Source organism: Contarinia nasturtii, unplaced genomic scaffold (assembly GCF_009176525.2).
Source record: "Contarinia nasturtii isolate CC-2019 unplaced genomic scaffold, AAFC_CNas_1.1 Cnas_scaffold_993, whole genome shotgun sequence".
Lineage (NCBI taxonomy): Eukaryota > Metazoa > Arthropoda > Insecta > Diptera > Cecidomyiidae > Contarinia > Contarinia nasturtii.
Genome location: NW_022198340.1, coordinates 718,150 through 740,329, shown reverse-complemented (window position 1 = coordinate 740,329; position 22,180 = coordinate 718,150). Strand labels below are relative to the sequence as shown.

At 35.9% G+C, this 22,180-nt stretch overlaps 6 protein-coding genes across 16 annotated transcripts in view; 2 read left to right on the top strand and 4 right to left on the bottom strand.

Moving 5' to 3' along the window:
* The window catches only part of LOC116343422, a 42,782-nt gene extending 35,976 nt beyond the window's left edge, over positions 1 to 6,806 (bottom strand). For 4 of the 9 annotated variants that reach the window (XM_031771455.1, XM_031771462.1, XM_031771463.1 and 1 more), the window contains exons 1-2: positions 6,717 to 6,806; positions 1,783 to 2,093 (exon numbers count right to left, since the gene is read on the bottom strand). The gene's annotated coding sequence lies outside the window, so the exon portion shown is untranslated. Of the gene's footprint in view, positions 1 to 1,782; positions 2,094 to 2,248; positions 2,292 to 3,408; positions 3,582 to 5,288; positions 5,411 to 5,694; positions 5,783 to 6,716 lie in introns of those variants that run through there. The other 5 variants (XM_031771457.1, XM_031771458.1, XM_031771456.1 and 2 more) reach the window with 5 other exon arrangements.
* A 6,904-nt stretch (positions 6,807 to 13,710) lies between these two features.
* LOC116343294 (dnaJ homolog subfamily A member 2-like) lies at positions 13,711 to 16,737 on the bottom strand. Its single transcript, XM_031771281.1, has 3 exons — positions 16,578 to 16,737; positions 15,456 to 15,899; positions 13,711 to 15,320 (listed from the first exon to the last, which is right to left on the bottom strand). Exons 1-3 carry the CDS (start codon positions 16,644 to 16,646, stop codon positions 14,592 to 14,594), a joined length of 1,242 nt encoding a protein of 413 aa, XP_031627141.1. The 5' UTR covers positions 16,647 to 16,737; the 3' UTR covers positions 13,711 to 14,591.
* A 249-nt stretch (positions 16,738 to 16,986) lies between these two features.
* On the top strand, positions 16,987 to 18,131 carry LOC116343256 (protein TIPIN homolog). The gene is made up of 2 exons (XM_031771225.1): positions 16,987 to 17,289; positions 17,359 to 18,131. The coding sequence occupies exons 1-2, from the start codon at positions 17,041 to 17,043 to the stop codon at positions 18,040 to 18,042; spliced, it is 933 nt and encodes a 310-aa protein (XP_031627085.1). The 5' UTR covers positions 16,987 to 17,040; the 3' UTR covers positions 18,043 to 18,131.
* Positions 18,132 to 18,257: 126 nt separating this feature from the next.
* LOC116343254 (serine--tRNA ligase, cytoplasmic) lies at positions 18,258 to 20,104 on the top strand. Its single transcript, XM_031771221.1, has 4 exons — positions 18,258 to 19,079; positions 19,150 to 19,322; positions 19,406 to 19,801; positions 19,876 to 20,104. Exons 1-4 carry the CDS (start codon positions 18,381 to 18,383, stop codon positions 20,078 to 20,080), a joined length of 1,473 nt encoding a protein of 490 aa, XP_031627081.1. The 5' UTR covers positions 18,258 to 18,380; the 3' UTR covers positions 20,081 to 20,104.
* A 222-nt stretch (positions 20,105 to 20,326) lies between these two features.
* LOC116343255 (prostatic acid phosphatase-like) lies at positions 20,327 to 22,174 on the bottom strand. Of its 3 annotated transcripts, none has more exons than XM_031771223.1 (6): positions 21,926 to 22,174; positions 21,751 to 21,858; positions 21,413 to 21,697; positions 21,252 to 21,322; positions 20,936 to 21,185; positions 20,327 to 20,842 (listed from the first exon to the last, which is right to left on the bottom strand). In XM_031771223.1, the coding sequence occupies exons 1-6, from the start codon at positions 22,064 to 22,066 to the stop codon at positions 20,618 to 20,620; spliced, it is 1,080 nt and encodes a 359-aa protein (XP_031627083.1). In that variant the 5' UTR covers positions 22,067 to 22,174; the 3' UTR covers positions 20,327 to 20,617. The 3 variants fall into 3 exon arrangements, with proteins under 3 accessions (XP_031627083.1, XP_031627084.1, XP_031627082.1); XM_031771224.1 differs by having other exon boundaries at positions 21,252 to 21,552; positions 21,694 to 21,697; XM_031771222.1 differs by having other exon boundaries at positions 21,252 to 21,697.
* LOC116343449 (testicular acid phosphatase homolog) overlaps positions 22,076 to 22,180 on the bottom strand; it is a 5,908-nt gene continuing 5,803 nt past the window's right edge. The window contains exon 4 of the mRNA XM_031771499.1: positions 22,076 to 22,109. Coding sequence (XP_031627359.1) covers positions 22,076 to 22,109 — 34 coding nt within the window. The remainder of the gene's footprint in view (positions 22,110 to 22,180) is intronic.

Sequence of the window (22,180 nt, the reverse complement as noted above, 5' to 3'; positions counted from 1 at the left end):
TATGGGATTTTCAAGTATTTTTGTGGTTTGTAACCTAATTTTTATCGACGAAAGAAAACTTTGACGAAAAAGAGAAGAAAAAAAAACACCACACGCACAACAACAACGACATAACACAACAAAAGTGTACATTTGTTCGGGTATTGCTGCGAGTAAGTACACACATTTGTACAATGAACAAGATCGATTTTGCGATTATAGCTCTCCGTTTGCTCGATCGCATATGCTCGTACATTATGATGGACTGTGGCTGATGTGCGCGAGCGCGCGCACTACTTTATGTATAACTATTACTATTGAATACGTGCCCGTGCACAAATTTTACGAACGAAAAGAGAGAAAAAAAAGAAGAAGAAATAAATCAACACCAAACGAATCAGCAGAGGAAAAATGTTTATAGGTTTAGTTTCATTTTCGTTATCGTTGGTCAAATTGTTGTGCATTCTCGTTGATGCACAAGCACGTCTGATTGGACAATATGATCTTTTTTTTTCGGGTGTAAAATCAGTCTTTATTTTCGGAACAACAGTGCCTTCGAAATGCACACGATGATCTCTTTTGACTGAGCCAAATTTCACTCGCGCTCTTTGTGTGTGTGTTCGGGCGCGCGCTACAGCGCTCCTTTTTATGAGCCGATTTCTATGAATTGCATCATTTTGCATATGTAAATTCCTCTGCCTATTTGCAGCTCGACCGCATGAAAAGTGATGAAAGCCACTATATGAAACGGGAGTGTTCGAAAATCGAACCACAGAACACAGCGCGTTTCTTTTTGCACGACGCAGCTCTCGATGAAGAAAAACAACAGCGTCGAATTATGAAATGAGCAAGCAAATCAGCAATGCCAGCAAGCAGCATCGGCAGAAGCTACAAATGTGTTTCGTTGCCTATTTGGTGTGTTTTATGTGACTTTTTCCCGTCATGGTAGATTTAACAGATAATTCTTTCAGATTTTATGTGAGCGCGCTGGTATTTGTGCATATTGCGCGCAAATATTTTTCTCTCGTCGAACAAAGATCGATCAGTGCAATAGGTGATGTATTTTAACTTTGGAGAGCACTACATTTTCGAAAATTAGACGCATTCAAACAAACAAACGAAAAAAAAAGAGTCAACGTACATTGCCGTCTGTCATGTACACACATCCAGTATCTCGGATGCATGTGCATTCTCAATGTGTAATCTCGGTCATTTCAACGATTTATATTTGTTCAATGAGCGTACCGAAAGCGCGTTCATTGTTTGCGTTTGGTCTATTTCATTCTTTTTGTTCTTTTCTTTTATAATCAGTAAAATGATTCGATTGTGACACGATCACTCTTACAGTCAAAATGGATTTTTTTTTACAGTTTGGCTTCATTAATTCTTTTGTATAGATTAAACAACTGAAAAAAAAGCGCAGAGTCGACGTTTTTGTGGTCTCATTGTGTACAGTGAAGTCATACGGTTACTTGACTGTTGTTTTGCTGATATTTTTCAAGATAAACTTTGGTTTTCAAACCAACAATATAGAGATAATGGAGAAATGATCGTTGCCAAATCTTTCAATTACATATTATGGTCCAACAAAAATTATGCTTTTTTCTTGATAAGCGATTCAAGAAGCAACGAAGAAAACGAAGCAACAAGAAATATGGTAGAGATAAAAAATTCCTCAAAAGATAAGTTTCAATTTTAATGGTAAGGCAAAAAAAACCGAATGTATTCTTGATAATACGATCTGCTTGTTTACCCGTTAAATGTGGAAAAAAATGGAAAGATAGAAATAAAATATGTACTCACAGCAAGAAGATGGTGATATTTCGTCAGTAAATGGCCGCTCGCCCCGGCAACAATTGATGCTCCTCCGTATTTACGCTCCTCTTGATTCTCTTCTCCTTCACGACTTTTTTTCTTTTGATATTTTGGGCAATTTTTTATTGGTTTTGGTTCAATGTTTTTTCTCTTTTTCGTTCTTCTTTCAGTTTATAAAAATGTAAAATGTGTTAAATTGACGGAAAAATCACTCATCACTTTTCAATTAAAGGCACATAATGTTCGATCTCTGGAAGACGACTGATGTCATTGCACATCGTTTAACTCCACAACTCGCACTGAATAGACAAAAATTAGAATAGAAAAAAATATTCATCACTATATAGCATGGAAGAAAACAAAGAAAAAAAGTGTTTAAAGCTCAAGTTAAAAATATATCCGGATTCCGGAATTTGTGTGTCGAAATTAAATAGAAAAAAGAAATAATACGAACAGCGACTCCTTTTGAACGAGATGAACGAAACGATATACCACGAGCGAATGAAGAAGAGAGTCTTCGGGGCAGCATTTAACGCATGAACAATCAAACTGATTGGTTGTGCTCAAGCGCTAATGCTAATGCAGCAAACGTTTTGTCAATATATCGTATATCCGAACACATATACCAAAAATAAAATAACAACAAAAAACAATATTGGCCACAGCGAGCACAGCGCACAACACATGAAATATATTGGTATATACCAAATTAGTACACAAATGAAGAAGACAGACATAGCAAGTGAGAGTGTGTGCGAGAGAGAGAGAAAGAGAGTATGACTCTGCGGTGTATGATGACGACTGCAACACGACTTCGAAAAGAATTCATCCAGCAAAATGTGTGCGTGTTTTTTTTCGTACAAATAAACAGACCCAAAACACACAACACAATCGGCGCACACGATCCTAAACAATAATAGCAGCACCAGCAGCAGTAATAGTAAAATTTAATGAAAACCGAAAAAGCGCAAGTCTATTGCGCATGCTCGTGCCCATTTAACAAAACCAGTATCCAATAACGCACGTACCGAGGACGATCATCGAAAAGAAAGAAAAATGAATTACAAGAAATTCATTAAGATGATTTTTTTTTGTTTTGTTTTCTGTTCAAAGTAACATTTGTACGAGATGGCATCGGGGACTCACAAATGTATGCGCGATATAATGAATTGCGAGCGAGTGCGCGGTCGCTAAGCGAGAAATGTGATGTGTGTTGATATAATAGTACAAAATGCATGGTCACAGCAAACCACAAAATGTTTCTATAAAATTTCAGCCACTTATAAAGCACTCACTCATGTACATGCAATCACTTTCGCGCTGATCCAAACAACCGATGGAATGAAGAAAAAAAAAACAGCACAATGAAAAGAGCAAAATCACCATATTTTTTTTTCTTTTTAAAATTGGTTCTGTGTGTGGTTCTAATGTATATATATTAAATGCACTGACAAATGGCAAACTCAGAAACAGAATCTAATGCCTGAATCAATGAGCACCACACATCCGAGAATGATTTCTGTTTCGCTTGAATGGAATCCGGAGTTCTGAATAAATTCTATCTAGTTTCGATTTTTTTTAATATATATAAATGGCTTTCTGTGGTTTTGTTACCGTTTTTACTTTTTTTCTGCTTGCTTTATTATTCACTGTAACATGCAACAAGATATAATGAAAATGGTTTTAATTTTGATTTCCTTTGCAAAAGTCAGTCAAAAAGAAAGAACGACAAATGTGAGCGCAGAATAACACATAACAGAGAATGACACGATCGTTAACGCGCGTAAGTCAATGGAATACTGAACCATATTGCACAATTGCTGTGCTTGTGTACACACGATGAGCAGCACGAATAATTGACAACGAAAACGTCGTCGAACGATGACAACGACGACGATGACGACGACTACAATGAGACCGAATGAGTATCGGCACACCACCACTTTGGTAACAAAAAAAAAATGGCTAAAGAACAGAAGAAGAACCGAACAATGTCTTTAAGCCTCTGAAACTGATAACAACCACTAAGCACACACTTTCGATGACTCTCTGTTAACAATTTGTTTCTGTTACTTTCAATCTGCTATGCATACAAATTCACACTCATACCATGGCAATGAGCAATGATTGTACGCGCTCGTACTTACACACACTCACACCGATTAATTTTCGTAATCGGCCAAACAACGGGGCCGAACACAAGAAGACAAATCGAAACAAAAACAACTATAATGGCTAACAAAAAAAATCCGAGCAAATAAGTGAAACGACAAAACAACAGGAATGTGTGTGCGCCGATTTGATTCAACCCGCAGCCGGGGCTACCGATCGCCTCGTTAAACGTTCGACTCATACAAATTTTCCTTTGATTTTTTTTTGTATATTTCGTTCCATGGATCCACACAGAGTTCTCATTTTTGTTTCTGAATCTCTCTCTCTCCCTCTCTGTCGAGTCCATAACATTTGCTGCTATTTTTACCACGTACACCACATCCAATGCAAACACACACACACACAAACTCACTCATTCACTTCTTACGAGAATTAATTTCAACAATCCGTGCACACTAACTCTCGCATCTTGAACATAAATTGCTGCACAAGCAACAAACAACAGAAGAAGAAAAACGAAACGAAACAAAAAAAAAAGATTCTATTCGATATTTATAATCATTTTCATTTCTGACATGAATGTTGTTTGCCGTTTTTTCTTCTCTTCGGTGTGATGTCCCTCATCTCATTTGCTCTGTCATATTTTCTGCTGTGGTCATGTGGTGAATTGTCTTGCAATTTAAACGTTTCTTCGTAGCTTACATTCAGCACTCATTTTACCATTTTTTTTCTCTATTCGTGGTCGTGCATGCATACACTGCACACCAATAAACACACATTAACGGAATGCACGATGATATTCGCCATCGATCGAGCTACGCGATACGGTTTATTCGCTCTCGCCCGATCGGACTCTTTCAAAGTGCACACTCAATATTCTAATGTCCATTCGGCGAATGTTCACATCTATTCTAAATGAAATCATACGTGAAATCGAGAGATGGATTTTTATGACTTCCACAGAAATAACAACAACAAAATACAACAGTTTGTTCGTTTCCATTGAATGCACGCGATCGTCGATACACAATATGGAAAATCCAACATAAAAATCTAGCTAACAAGGGAAAAGTCAAATCAATCAGCACGATATGGCATCTTTGTTTTTCTATTTATTTTTTATTCTATTCTTCTTTTAATTGACACACCTTTCGACCAAATAAAAAAATAGAACCGAAAACAAAAAAAAATTAAACTGAATTTTATTACGGGCGAAAATTCATTCACGCTGTACCATTTATACGTCTCGATCCACACAATTAATTTTGAAATCGAAATTTATGTCACACTTTTGAACTCCGAAAATAACAAAACGAACCAAAAATAAATAAATAAATAAATAAATAAGTAAATAAAAACCATATCCAAAAACTCTCACTCACGAGTGGCAATGACGAAGGAAAAAAAGTGGCAACGAGAACCGATCAAGTTGAATAATAAAACCACGCAAAATGAAATTGACACATTTCGGAGCGATGAGCTCGAACAAGTGAAACACTCGAAATGAAACTGAATTAAAAGTCTAACGCAATTATGTGTTTGCGAACCGAACTTAGCGGATACGTTCTGATCTCTGTATGTATGTATATATCAGATGTGTTTCAAAAACATCGTCGGTCGTGGTTATACATATTTTTTTTTTCAATCGCGGTTTTTCCCTTGCGTTTATGATATTCTATTGACACATATGCTATCTTTCTCTTGATATGCTGTTCAGATCATTTGATGTCCACTTTACATTGTGACCAATGTTGTGAGTAGCAATGTTTCCTTTTTTAAAATTCTTACTTTTCGTTTAAAAAACAATAATTTGTTGTGCTCTATTCGGTGTGTGAATGGATGCCGTTGTCCGTACGTAATAAATGTGTCGAGTAATAGTTGGCCTTGTTAATGTGAGTCTTCTTACGAAGTTAACGGCTTGACAATTCTCAATTGACTAAAAACCGAAAATCGCAGATACCAAAATAAATAGAGTCGAAAACTGTGTGAAGAAGCTACCGCGAAACACACGGGCACTGTGGCTCTCGGTTAAATGAGTGAGCACAGTGTGTGTAACAGAGAGAGAAATAGAGAGAAAAGGAAAAAAAAACTACAATGATAATCGAAACAACACACGACACACAGCGAGAGTGAGAGCTAACGACGGACGCTATAGTGCGAACCCGCGATGATGATGATGATGTTGATGATGTGAGTAATAACATCGCTCGCTTTTTCAAAAAACACACCATGCAATAAATTTACTGATAAAAATTCTCTCTCTCTCTCTCTATTATACAAGCAAACAAAGAAGCACACAAACACACAACTCATTCTCGGCCATCAGCAGTTTTTTTTGTCATTGTCGATTGTTTTCGTGAATAGCAGCAGCAGCACTTACAGTCACACACAAATATAATAAACACAGTCACAAAGAAATCCAACTTTAATTTTTTTTATCGGTACATGTACCGACACTAAACTCATTGATATCTCGCCCAAAATATGTAATAGAAAAATGTTAAATCACTGGCCTACTGTCATTGAGCGACAAACCGACAAAACGATCAAATCAAAGACAAAAAAAAAAGTAATCAACAAATCCATAACGGTTTATCAAAAATTCTTAGGAGTGTTAAACAAAATTCGGATTCGCATTCGATAACAGTTGCCATTGATTTTTATTTCACAATTAATCCTTCAATCTGATTTTCTTTTTTTTTAAATGATGATCTTTCCAAAGAAGAAATTTCTTATGGAATATGTATGAATTTGCAAAATGAACAGAAAAAAAGTTTTTTTTTTTTTAAATGTGAAGAATTTTCACTCACACTCCTCCGTCAATGACGTTCTCGCTGTAACGCTTGATCTATGACTGATGCATCACCGAAAACATTAGCTGCTGTTCGGCTGTATGCTGGTTTATTCTGTGTTGTGCTCTTCTGTTAATGCTTCTCTCGGTACGTTGCTTATTATTTTTTTTCTTTCTTTTTCTTCATCATCGTCGTCGTCGTTGTTTATTTTGTTCTCCCTCGTTCGTGCGATTGTGTGCTATATTGCTGTTGCGACTATTTTGCTACTGCTGCTGTTGCTGACGGCACACTGCATTCGATGATGATGTGTTCTGGGTTCTGTTTAGTAAAATAATACTCTCAACTCCGACCAAATTCTATATGTACGTCTGTATTTGTAGATATATATGCATATAGATTTCGATTTGGGGTTTGCGCGATCGCGTACACTAGTAACATTGCACATTAATTCTCTGCTTGGTTGGCTGCTATGAGATCGCTGTTTCATCTATAAAAACCAATGCATTTGTTGTATATTTGAGGTCTGTGTGTTTGTGTTCTGTTCATTCTCTCTTTTTATTTAACAAAGATTTCGCCTTGCCTATCCACAAATACATGTGCATTGAAAAAAGCTTTGTGCTTCTCAAGCAAACATTTTCTTTCTTTCTCTGTTCCACCTTCAGGCCGAAAATGTATGATTTTATCGGTTTTGATTGATAAGTCGCATGATTTAATTTCAATTTCTGTCGATCTGTCTTAATTCAACGCCAATGGAGGGGCAGATTACACAAGAATCAAGGATCGACACAATGCATGACCATTTATATGGAATTACTGTTATTGTTATTGCCACATTGTCATCATCAATTCACAATGACAATGACGAGACTCTTCTAACTATTCTAGCAGCAAAAAAAATTGTCGTTGCGCCAATTGAGAGAGTCTCGCTTAATTGTCAAATGTGCTTCTCTATCTGTGTGTATTAGTATATTTTAGTCGGAAAATTGCAAGATAATAGCGTGAGCACATTTATATTAATTTCAATTTGAAATGGTAGTTGCGCGCGTTCGACCGATTGCTCTTGCTTTCGCTCGCACACAACATCACCGCTTTAAAAATAGACGAGAGAAAAAAAAACACCAAAATTTCGAAAACGATCATAGATGAGTGGTAAAACCTCATTTCCTTTGTATTTCATATACGTTCATGTAATGTAGATAACGATTTACCATTCGAAATATACGGTTCATGAACTGATAACAACTAGTCTTGTACATGTTGTTTCTTCTTCTTCTTCTCTCTCTCTCGCTCGCTTTTTTTGTGCGCGTTTAATTTCTGTGGTATTTCTTTTGAAATGGACTTAGGATTCTAATGTGGGTAGAAAATGATATAAAAATGTTTTACAGAAACTAAAAATCTGTTGGTTATATTTTTGGATTGGCATTCTTCTGTATGATGTAGAATATACTGGCATCAGCAGTAACAGTGCAGCGAGAGTGTAATGAAAATGAATAAAAAAAAATGTGCGGCGAAAAGAGATGTGTGGTAACGATACACTTGTTGTTCGTTGACACGTCTTGATTATTTCTTTCGTTCAAATACATAAGGCGCATTGAACACACGATAAATCGACTTGAACAGACCTCGATTTTTATTTGGTTGTGTACACGAAACAATTTGCTGGTGCACACAGTTAAATACAGAGCACTTTTTTTTCTCTTCATTTGCCCTTTCTTTCTTTCATTCTGTCGTGCCTCGCTGTGTGCTGCTGTTGTTTTCGAAATCAACAACGTTGCTATGAATATTGAGATGGTAACAAAAATACCGAGGAGAAAGGGAGCAGAGAAAAAAATTGTAATGTACGGACGACAAACGGGACACAGCAAGTGAAACACCGAAAAACCTCGTCGTCTTCGGTTTAACGCTTTTCATTTCTTTTTTTTTTAAATATTCTTGTGTTTTAATACTCTCATTTCTTATTCCTTATCGTGTATCAACATTCCAGCAATTGTAATAACAATAGCAACCATGCCAATTATTTGCGCAACAAGCTCTCACTCAAGCCCGACACTCTTTCTTTCATTTCATTCCATTTCTTTCGTTCATTTGTTTGTTCGATTCTTTTTCATTTCATTCTAAATTCATTTGTGTTGCTTTTGTGCTTTCATCGTCTTCATTCCAGTAAACTTCTGTTTTTTTACACTTTCCTCTTCGGTTATCGAATACGGTATATTATCATTATTTTTTTTGTTATTATAATTATTGTTATTGTTGCCGTTTCGATTTTATTTCATTTTATAGCTGCAATCCGCACTTGTCTTTTTGATCGGTCATTCATTTGATTTATCGCATTTAAAACGCACCAAGAAAATTTGTCAGCATATTTCGAGCTACTGTTTTGTATGATGAAAATACTGAAATTTATCGATTGCTTAAGACGTCACATGAAGACGTTTTCAACTTATATTCATGCAAATTTGGCCTTAGATAATTTGAAGCGGTTTTTCTTCTTTCGTTAAAGTCAGTCGGATGTGGCATAACGATCGAGTTCAATGAATTCCCTTCGATTCTGGCTCGATTATTCAACTTTTCAAAATGTATGACTTTTCATATGCGTAAGGTATTACCACCAATGACCCTGCTGTAAAGCAAAACAAAAATGCCAGAAAAACACTCTCGCACACATACACAAACATTCATATCGACAGAGATTGAAGAAATGTGGAAAATTGAAAAACACGCGAAAGAAGTGTTTAACTGAAGAAGACGAAACTCACTTCTCTCGCGGCGGAGGTGATCGTTGTCTAAAAATAGACGAACCGATTTTTTTCTTTTCCACTTCGATCTTAATGTGTTTGTGTTTCGTTGGCTGCTCGAGCCATTCGTGTTTCATTTTTTGCTTCTGGTGCCGTTCCTTTGACTTACACTTAACGGTGTGTACGGTGTATAAAATGAGTGGCAGGAAGAGAAAAAAAGAGGTCGATCTTTCATTCTTTTAGGACAAAAAACACATTAAGACCGAATACACGCGGTCTCATAAAATTATACCAGTTAACAATGAACAAAAATAGACTGTGAATTTCGAAATAGGAAAACAACGGCAACAATCTCTTAAACACAATCCTTTCTAGCTGGCTGTTATTTTCGTTCTTTTTTTATCCATCGAAATCGCAACCGAAAGAACGAAAAAAAAGTATACAAAAAACCGTTTTCTTCCGAAGCTGCGCAATCGCTTGCTAACCACAATAACAAGATAAAATATTGATTTTGTTTTGTTTTGTCGCATATTAGTATGGGGATGATGGACTTCAGTTGTTGAATGTATGGTGTGACGACACAACATTGATAACAGCTCATTTGGTCACAAGTCATATCAAAGATGTTTTTCTCGAACAATACAGAGTTCAACCAATATTATTTACGTTTCGTTCTTCTTGTTATTCGTACCATACGCTTTTGGTACCATTCAGGTATACTTCGAATGTCATCGGAAAGTCAAAAGTCCAGTCCGTCGATGCGAAACAATAACAAACAACACCACAAATACATTGATAAAACAATCGTTCGAGTATCGGTGGCGAACTTGCCATGATGGTTAAAAGAAGTCAGTTAAGTGCAAGTTCTTGGATAAAAATTAACAAATTGTCAAGGAAAATGAATCATTGCCGAAAAATTTCCACTCAGACAATGGTCACGAAATTAATGTAACTATATTTTCGTACCTAAATAATCGACAAAAATAAATAAATTGAATTCTATGCAAAGTCATAAAGATCGTCATCGTCATTGCGGCTGGTTGTTGTCACAATATATAATAACATGGGCACAGCCTTCGAAGTGATGTTTCTTTTTGGTTTATTTCATATTCGGTATCTGTTTCTTTATTAATTTTATTATTTTTTTCTCTTTATTCTCTCTCTACCTCCCTACCTCCCTATCTCTCTCTTTCTCTCCCTCTCTCTCTCTCTCTCTCTCTCTCTTTCTTTCATTCTGTTGTGTCGATCGCTCGTCGAACGACGGCCGATCGGTACATGACGATCGCAAATTGATTACATACATACCGTAAATTTTCTTTCTCATTTTGTCTCGCTCATTAGCGCCCTTTGCTCATATGCTGTTGCGGCTGTCTCTTCCATCGTCGCGAAAGAAATTCGAATTCAATAATAATGTGATAAACATTGCTTCGTTTTACGTGCACCGAAATGAAGAGACCTCTAACAATAGTAGGTTACCTTGATTATTGATTCGGCTCAGTATATACAATATTCTTTTTTTGCACGTTTTTCATGTTTGGTTTTTGTTTTCGCTTGTGTACTCGGTGTGCTTTTCTACTTTGCTCTCTGTCTCTTCTTGCTCCGCACGAACTTCGGCGTTTGATGTATTGAGCGATTCGGAACGTTGCTGTTTATTAGCGATAGACAGATACAGATAGACAGAGAGAGTAAGCAAGAGATCAGCGCATTTAAAGCGCGAGTATTTTAATTTGCGCGCGACGACGACGACAATGGTATGTGTAGTAATAAATGTATATTTTGTATATACGTGAATGAAATTGAGGCTACCACAAATGCTCGCATATGTTACGTCTATCTATCGTTTAAAACGCTGTGACAAATGTATGTCTCACCGTCCATATCTGTAACACGATTGACTTTGCCTTTGTCGCTTGGCTCAGTTTTTTTTATTCTTCTTCTTTTTCTAGTTTCTCTCGCTCTCTCGTCTATGATGTTGGTTTTTGTTGGTGTTGGGTCTTTTTTTTCACCGTCTGTTCTCTCTCTGTTCTTCATTGTGTATTTATGTTTTTGTTTGTATTTCACATTTGAGAGTTAAACTCTCTCACGCGATTACAACGATGGCTCGAATTCAATAAAATATTGATATATGCATACCAAATGCAAACACATCCAACAATTGCATTGATTTATATACCGCCTTTACACATCACAGCCGAAAGAGAACGAATGAAGAAGAAAATCGCGTCAATAAATATCGAAATTATATGTTTTAATGGTAATAATAATATGGCGTTTATATTATAATTGAATCGCATCAGCGTCAAATTGGCACATATATACAATATTGGCGCGGGAATTAACCGAAACCGATATTAACCGTGGTCGCTGATGATATAATACATCATCATATTAGGATGCGTTATCATTTAACGACTCGATTCTCGGTTAAAAAAGACAGCCAACCGACGGTCGGTGCATTGTATTTGGATGCACAAACATTCATGAATTATGCATTAGTAGAACGAACAAAAATAACACAATCATTCTGAAGGATAATCGAAAGCTGCACTTGAAGAGTGTAAATTGCAATGGCAGCAGCGACATTGCAGCAACCGTGTGTGTGTGTGTGTGTGTGTTCGTGCGCGTATGTCAGGCATGATAGATACCTAAATTGGGTATCCGTTGCAAGAGTAGAGAGTAGAAAAAAAAGCGCGCAGCACGCACACAAAATTCTCACTTCAAATCAACGTCATTGTTACATCAAATTAGGTGCTGGTTTTTATTGCCATGAATTTACAAGTGCGTTCAGATTCTTCTCCTGTTTTCATGTGCAGCGATTGATGTGTTGTGTTTTTCTTGTTTGTTACGCTGTTTTTTTTTTCTTCTCTCTTTCGATCGTCGTTTATAGTTCATGAGATTCTTAGCGAGTTTCGTTCGTCAAACACGAGGCTTTGCAAAAGTTGGTGGCCAAGAATGTTTTTTTTTGCTCTCGCATTATATCTAATTGTGTGCGCGAGCGCGTTTCATCTAACGAAAACATGTTCTTCCATTTTGAAATTGTGCAAAAGGTGAGCTTCTTTTGATGCGTTGCAAATAGATATTCTAGCCAAAATGCGCGGCATTTTTTCATGAGATTGCACGAAGTTCTTTCCATAATTAGTCGACATTATTAGCAATCGGGGAAGTTTGCACAGAATGCGAATAAAAACAATTTTTTTTGTACACTCATAATAGAGCGAACAAAAGATTTTAAAGAGTGAATGGAAACGGGCCAGAGAGTAAGTGAGATAAAGAAGGGACACACGGGCTGGTGTGAGAGCATCTGTTTTTTTCAACATTTAATTCGACAATATAAAATATTCGTATTTTTCTATCTGCAATAAGTGTCACTGGCACCGCCAAAATCAAATAAACCTGCACATTCAATGTAAACGAACGCGCAAAACGTGCATGTGTGGCAATACATTTTTATTCATTTTTCTGTCCAACCAAATATATACAATACATTTATCTCATTCGCTCTCACTTTTCTTATGCGTTTGTTGTGCATCCGAAAAAAAAAATGTGAGCCGAGTTCAACAGAATTTGAGCAAACAAAGACACAGTGTGCACACTGACGTACGTACTTTTATTCACAATTGTGAAATTACATAAAAAAAAGTGAGATGAAATACGAGCGCACACTCATCACACAATGTGTACACACATGAAAATAAATTCAAAACACCAAAAGAAATCTCGACCACAAAGTAACGACAACAACAAACAATTAAAAAAAAATGAATGTTTGTGTGAGAAATGATTATCAGTAAAAGATTTAAATATTTGAATGCGATTGCGTTGGACAAATAAATCAATGAAATTCATCAAAAAGAAATAAAGATAGAGGGATAGAGAGCGAAAGAAATTTGATTTCTTATTGATTGATTCAGAAGCGATGCGACTTCATTTTAATACAACACGAAAGAGAGTAAAGGGTGCAATGACACTTGTTACAAAAATTGATACAGATGTCTAGTGATAACACATAAAATGGAATTAAAGCAACAAGAGAGAGGGAGACAGCACGGTTCCATGAAAATAAGCTGGCTTATCTATGGATTGAAATTTTGTACTACGGTTGATTTGAGATAGAGTTCCACAGAAGAAAAAAAAAACGAAAAAAGACTAAAAACCAATTCAACAGCATTTATACCGTTAAAAAATAAATGATACACATGACGTGGTAAAATACACACACACACGTGCGCATTATAAAGATTCAGAACACATTTTCTTGTTTAGAAAAAAAGGTAATATTTGTTTGTTTTTCCCTTTATTGAGAAGCGTATGTGCTTCGTTATTTTTGTATTTTTATTTTACAATGTATTTCACATATTACATAAATATCGATTTGTTCATAATCCGTTTTCAGATCATAATATCATTTATAGGTGATTCTTCTTCCTCCTTTTCTTGATTTGAAGTGTAGAAAAACAAATTAAGAAAAACATAAATGTGAGTGGTCAGGCCAAAGCGAGAAAGAAGTAAAAAAAAATTAGTAATTTCAATTGTAAGTTGTTTGTTGTGGTTGTTTTTATTCCAAATGGTTAATAAATAGAAACTTTTACCAAATTAAAAATTATTATTGATCGTAAAACAATTTGATATTACAATTAATGCTATTCACGAGTGGTTTGCATCTTTTTTTAGACAATAGTTTTATTGTTTCGCATGCATCTAGTTGAGCTGTGCTAAGGAATGAATGTGTGGCTCTTTGCTGCAATAAAAATTTAGTCGAATCCAAATTTTCCAGCTTGAAATTTTTTTATTCTATACGCCTACTTATTTTTTGTGTGTGTTTACATTGAAAATTTATTATTTTTTTATTTTATTTTTTGTATTTGCGAATATCTAATTCTCATATTTTTTAGTCATTCGTTCCATGTTGTTTATATGCAAATTGTGTTGACTATATGAAATACATTTTTTTTATCAATCTGAGTGATGGTTCTCAAAAAGACGATAAACTAAAATTGAGAGTTGTGTGTTTGTTTTCTGTTTTTTTTTTTTTTTGTTTATGATAGAAGATAAGTAAATTGGAAAAAAAAGGGTTTTTTTTTTCTTCTTATTGATTTCGTAGAAAAATTGCCGTGAATTTTCTGCGTCTACTCCGTATATATTTATGTTTTTATTGTTCTTATGAAGTTTGACATTGAACACCGGCACCTCGTCCATGATGGCCATCGTCATCACTGTCGTAAGCGTCTTGTCGATTATCACTATCATGGTCGGGATCGTATTCTTGCCAATTCACTTCTTCAACATGTTCGCCGATTGGCATCACAAATGGTGGTCTTGGTCCAAGTAATTCTTCAATTTGTTTCAATTGATTCGGTTTCATTTCGTATTTGGCCGGATATTCAATATTGAAACGAATATAGAGATTGCCTTTTTCAAATGGATTTCGATGGATCGGCATGCCTTCGCCTTTGACCGCTTTGATTGTTTCCTTTTTCACCACTTCGCCGGGTGCACATTTCAGCACCAAATCACGACCATCCAAATGTTTTATTGGAAATTGAAAGCCGCACAAGGCTTCTGTCAATGTGATATTGTGAACAATAATCAAATTGTCACCGGATCGTTCGAAAAATTTATGCGGTTGTTGTACTAATACAACGACAACATCACCAGCCTCTTTACAATCAACTATTTGATTTCCTTCGCCTTTGAATGTTATCTTTTGGCCATGTTTCATACCTTTATCAATATGCACTTCGAATGTTTTGTCTTCCATAACAACTCGTTGTCCTTTGCACGGTTTACAACGATCGCTTTCCAAGAACGATTCGCCTTTGCCACCACAATCGGGGCAACGAGCATGTAACTGTCTTGCTATGCCTGGACCAAGCTGTTGAATAGTTACCTGACGAATAGAGAAATCAAAACGGTGTGAAATGAATTCAAAGAATAAAACAAAAGTTTCACAATTCAATTAAAGAAAACTCTTGCTTGAAGAGGACTCTTTCATAAAATCAATGTCGTTTTTCATGCTCATTACCTTCGTTCCGGTGCCACTACATGTGGAACATTTTCTAGCTGCCCCAGCCTTTCCACCCCGTCCATCACAGGCTTTGCAGAGTTTTTGCAGACGTTTTACTTCAACTGGTATTGCTGCATTGCCATTGTACAACTGTTCAAGTGTGACAGCCTGCTGTTGAACTTCGGGACTTGGTCGTCGACTTGAATGGCCACCCATACCGCCCATACCACCCATTCCGCCCATTCCACCCATTCCACCGAAGAATCCACCAAACATACGACCGAAAAAGTCATCGGCAGATGCATCGCCACCATCTTGCAGACCTTTCAAACCATATCGATCATATGTTGCACGTTTTTCTGGGTCAGACAGAACTTCATATGCAAACGATATTTCCTTAAATTTATCGCCTGCCTCCGGGTTCTTATCGGGATGAAATTCTTTGGCAAGCTTACGATAATTCTGTAATGAAAAGAAAACCAACCACACACACGCAAAAAAAAGAAAGAAAAACACATAAATTAATTAAAATCTCGGAAGAGTACAAAAAAAAAACATATGACATTTTGTATAATTAAATTTGCAAGTTTATTATACTTTGTGTGCCTGCTTTTATAACGCTGATTATAATTGCGATTTATTTCAGTATGAGACATGAGATAGAGACAGTGCTAAAATTTAGATTTTCTTTTCATTTGCGACGCCAGATACTTTGAGTTCTTTGTATGGTTATACACGGAGGCAAACAAAAAGTCCTTACAATCGCTTGTGGAAAAAACCATCCCACACACACATTTTATTTCATTCAGTTTAGAAAAACATTTATATATTCTCAAGGTTTTCACGCGATGTACATAGCTGATGAATTTATTTAGAACTGTCGTCGTTGATCGGAAAAAAAATGTGTACACGTGAAATGAAGCGCATTATATTCGCAATGTTTGCAAACCATCGCTACTCTTACTGCCTCATTATGCTGGGAAACACATTCGAAAACGTTCAGCAAGTCGCATTCACAAAGCAATCGTGAGTCACATTTTATATACGAATTTAACACTCTACAAAAACTTTTCCACGCACAGCAATAATCACAATGTGACTATCGCAATTTTCTCATTCATAATAACAAATGAAAATTACCTTTTTTATCTCACTATCGGTTGAATTTCGGCTTACACCAAGAATTTCGTACAGCTTGTTGTCTGCCATTTTTTATTTTTATGGGATAAAAAGAAAAATCACTTCACTTAGAGCTATTGTGTGTTAGAAACGAGTAAACAATTTGGAGACTGTCTACCACTTCGTGTTTGACGTTTTATAAATCAATGTGTACGACCATATGCTAAATGTGTCACTTGTACTAATGAATGCGACACCACTGCCAATGGCAAATATTCAAATGAATACTATGATTAATTTTTCTTGGAAATAAATTTAAAAAAAATGCTTGTAATTTTTCATTTTAAAAAAGCATCAATTCAAATCGAAAATTTCCCATTTCATTCGTAGAGCGCATTGAATTTTTAAAGGTTATAGGTGTGTGGAGACATGCGGAAGAAAATCAAACTAACCAAAAATTAGCGCGAATTCGTTGACATTTGGAATGGTTCATTGTGTGTTTACAACTTTGAAAAGTGTTCCAGCAAGAAAGATGGATATTTTTGGTGACGATATTGATAGTTTTTTTAATACTGATGCAGGCGAATTGAATGAAAATATTCATGAAGGGAATATCGATGATGCCGAAGATAACGATAACGATAACGATGCAAAAGATGGTGAAGAAAAAACCGATGAAAATGGTGAACCGATCACAGTTGAGCCGAAAAAGCGGTCAGTGCGACGACCACAGGTAAATTCATTCATTTCATTAAATTAAAAAAACTTCGTATAAAAAAATGTTCTTTATGCTTTCTTTTAGTTGCGTTTGAATGTGGAACGTTTGAAATCGGATCGTGGAATTCATACCGTTGAAAATTATTTCAAAGATTTTAAATTCCGTGGAAAAGGTCACGAGCGTGAAGATTTGAACGGTGTTATGAAACGATTGGAGCATTGGGCGCATCGATTGTATCCGAATTATCAATTCAATGATTTTGTAACTCAAGTTGAAAAACTGGGACGAAAAAAAGAATTACAAACGCATATGTACCGCTATCGTCATGGTTTATTGGAAGATTTGGCCATTAACAAAGAACCGGATGGCGACGAAATGAACGAAGAAGCTGAAAGTCGCATGGAAGGTATTGAACCAATCGATGAATTGGACGAAATTATCGACCAACAAATTCAAAACTATACGATGTTAACCAGAACACCGGCACATGAACGTACATTTGAATCGATTCGTTCAAGCATGATTGCAACGCCAAGATTGCGCGAACAACCACCGATTGAAGCATCTACACCATTGGCCAAACCAGTTGAAAATGCACCGATTTCACGACCAGCATTATCATCAGAGCAAATGGCAAGAATCGCAGAAAATCGTCGATTGGCCCAAGAACGATTACGACTAAAAAAATTGGAAGCTGAAAAAGCAGCTGCGGCTGCAGCAGACACTGCAAACACCGAAAACACCGAAAATGAAGAACCAATTAATTAAATTCAATAATATTCATTCGTTTAAGTTTTAGTCAGTAAGAAATATATGAACACACAATCAAAAATTAATAAATATGGCATCGGCTCAAATCTATTGTAATGTGAACGATTCTTGAAACATAGTCACATCGAAAGCCTATCCCTATCGGTAAAATATATGTAATAACAAAAATGTATCTGTCAACATTAAAATGTATTGTCCAATGAGTAAGTTTGTATATGACATTTGAAAGCCGTCTGAGTCAAGCCACGTTTTGATTGAATTGCACAACGTCAGAGCTAATTTCTGCATTGGTTTGACCTGTAGGAAATTTTTTAAATAAAGTAAAACCAATCAAAATGGTGTTGGATTTAGATTTATTCCGTAAAGATAAGGGCGGCGATCCCGATAAAATTCGTGAAAATCAAAAGTTACGTTTCAAAGATCTGAATTTGGTGGAAACCGTGATTTCAACCGACGGTGAATGGCGAAAATGTGTATCGAATCGTGATAATTTAAATAAATTGAAAAATCGATGCAGCAAAGAGGTGGGCGAAAAAATGAAGAAGAAACAAGAGCCTGGCGATGAAAATGAACCCGTACCGGAAGATATTACATCGGATTTGGAGAATGTGACCGGCGATCGATTGAAAGAGCTAACAATCAATCAAATTAAAAAGGCCCGATTACTCATCGATACGGCTCTTGTTAATACCGAAGCAAAAATTGTCGAATTGGAAAGCACGAGAAATACGGCATTGCGGGAAGTTGGCAATCATTTACATCCCAGTGTACCGGTCAGCGATAACGAAGATGAAAACAAAGTAGAACGCACCTTTGGCGATTGTTCAACGAGTGGAAAATATTCACATGTTGATTTGATTGCTATGATTGACGGAATGAATGGCGAAAAAGGAACCGTTGTCTCAGGTGGACGTGGTTATTTCTTAACCGGACCAGCAGTGTTCCTTGAACAAGCTCTCATACAATTTGCATTGCATTCGTTGTACGACAAAGGATACACTCCATTGTATACTCCATTTTTCATGCGAAAAGAGGTGACTATCTATTGTTGTTTACATTTTTAACGATAATAATTCGTTTCGTATTCTTCAATCATTTGTTTAGGTTATGCAAGAGGTCGCTCAGTTATCTCAATTCGATGATGAATTATATAAAGTCATTGGAAAGGGAGGCGAAAAAGGCGAATCTGATGAAAAATATTTGATTGCCACTTCTGAACAACCAATTGCTGCCTACCATCGTGACGAATGGATTCCAGAAGGATCACTGCCAATCAAGTACGTTCTCTTCAAATAAAAACTTTTATTGCAACAAATCCGTTTGGAATGATGTGTAAAATGACCAATTTAAATCATTACAGATATGCTGGACTCTCAACGTGTTTCCGTCAAGAAGTTGGCTCACATGGCCGTGATACTCGTGGTATTTTCCGTGTCCATCAATTTGAAAAGATCGAACAATTCGTGTTGACCTCACCGCATGACAATAAATCATGGGAAATGATGGACGAAATGATTTCAAATGCCGAACACTTTTGCCAAGCACTTGAAATTCCATATCGTATCGTTAACATTGTGTCGGGCGCATTGAATCATGCCGCCTCAAAGAAGCTCGACTTGGAAGCATGGTTTGCCGGTTCAGGTGCTTTCCGTGAATTAGTTTCGTGTAGTAATTGTTTGGATTATCAAGCTCGTCGCTTGCTGGTTCGCTATGGACAAACAAAGAAAATGAACGCCAGCGCTGAATTCGTTCACATGTGAGTATTTACACAACTAAAAATTCAAATTATTTATGAACAAACCTAAAATATGGTAATATTATTTCATTTAGGTTGAATGCAACAATGTGCGCAACAACTCGTGTCATCTGTGCTATTTTGGAAACGCATCAAACGGAGACTGGCGTCAAAGTACCAGCAGTATTGAAAAAATACATGCCAGAAAAATATCAAAATGAAATTCCATTCGTTAAACCAGCTCCAATTGATTTAGAAGCTGCTGCCGCTGCCGCTAAGAAAAATAAGAACAAAAAATAAACAAACAATGTTATCGCGACAAAACATTCATGCATTTATTTTGTGCTTCTTCTGCTAAAAAATTTATTACCATTCATCTTCTTTTTCAAATATTTTTATTATCACAAAATAATAATACATTCAACTCAAACTAATCAACATGTTTTTTTTAATTTTCGCCACTTGTCGATCTTTTTATTCTGACCCAATCCAATATGGACGTGTACTTGTGAAATCTTGTTGTATAAAAAAGTATATCCGTAGAGATAAGAATTTTTATTTGCGTTTATTTGATTCTCAACATGGTAACAAGTCGTAAAAAATGAGATTTAGAAAAACTGTGCTATCAGTTGTGAACATAAAATATAACATTGTTAATCGCTGATCAAAAAGTACTACCATCAATGAGAGAGTCTCGAAAAAATCTTTAAAAGTTCCGCTTATGTTTCTAATGTTTAGAATTTTTTTTGGAGCATTCATCGATGGTTTGAATTATAATTATAGGATCATTTCGAAATACTTTATCAAAATAATTTCATTGAACATTTTCAGCCGTATTTAGTTGGTAAGACGGCATTCAGTGTCATGATCATGATCAGGTATAATATCATTATACAAATTATATAATTGATTCAGCGAACACTTTTCCCCGCAATTCGGTATATTCAATGGCAAAAGGATTTCTTCCTCAGATTTTCTATAGAAGATTTGAATGTAATGCTCTTCTTCGCCAACTTTGTATAATTCCAAATGTACACTCGATGCAAATGGTGGTAAATGTGCCTGTCAACAAGAATAATTCATTTATTTAGCCCTCACTCTTAAGAAAGTATTGAAAAATAGAAGATCATATCAACTTTTAATGCATCTAATCACCTCAAAAACTCCAAGGCTATCCAGAAGACTAGCAACTGTCCCATCGTGACCAGAGTAGAACCACAATGAACAATTTGGCTCCAAAGTTGAGTTTATCTTTTTAGCGAATCGTTGGAACATTTCTTTAATCAAAAATCCAGATCGTAGTCGAGCCAACTCTTTTGTAATCGTCAACATCTTAAAGCTAAAATCATTAATTGACTCTAAAGCACCATTTGGTTCGATTGCTTTTCGTGCCCAATCGGGAAGTCTTCAAAATTATATAGATGAATATGGTTAGTTGAAACTGTATTACCAATAATTATTCGTTACTTACGTTTTATTATGGAAACTTTGGACAAGTAGTACGTCATATAAACAGTAAAGATCATCAATGGTCGTCAAATTCGATCCGCACATTTTCGACCAGTATAAGATATTTTCTTTATTTTCTTCAAAAATACGCAGCACTTCTGGTGACTCACTTTCGTATTTCTTGAGAGCGGCAGAATATCTTGGACAATTACTACTCCCACGCAACACATAGTCCAAATTCAGAGGTATTGTGTGAACTGGAATCGGTTGCCATGCAATATCCTCATGCCATTTCTCTTCAGCGTGTGGTGGAAATAAACCTGCTAAATTAGCAAGTGCCGACATCAAAGTGCGATCTTTGTCAGTGGAACGTACAAACACTTTTTTTGGTGAATATTTATCACCAAGAAGTTTGTGATATCTTCTTCGGAAATATTGTCCCAATTTAAATTGTTGTCTTTTACCTTCCTGTCAACGAAAGTTTATATCAAAAAACATTTTTGTTAATCAAAAGTATTTACATTTGTGAGTGCTCCAAATCCACCAGGCCAATGAGTTTCATTAATATATGGGTCGTTTGGATAAATGTCTGAATAATCAAGTGTATTTCGATGACCATGACGATAGATCTGTTAATTATACAAACTTTTAATTTACTTCATTTTCATCATAAAATTATAATTTTTTTAGTCTTACAACATGCGCAAATATCAATTGGCTATCATTTGAAGGCCATATAGCACTTTTATCTTCCAAACTATTTACGTCGTCATGCGAAAATACATCGAAGACACAGAATAACAGAAATACAAAACTAACTACTCGACAAGACAACATGGCTAAAAATTAATCCACTTCTCTCTGATCGAAAGTTTCTGACCTACTGAACGGATATTGTATTTAATATGGCCAATGGCTCACATTCAGCAGAAATTATATTGAGAGTTTTTC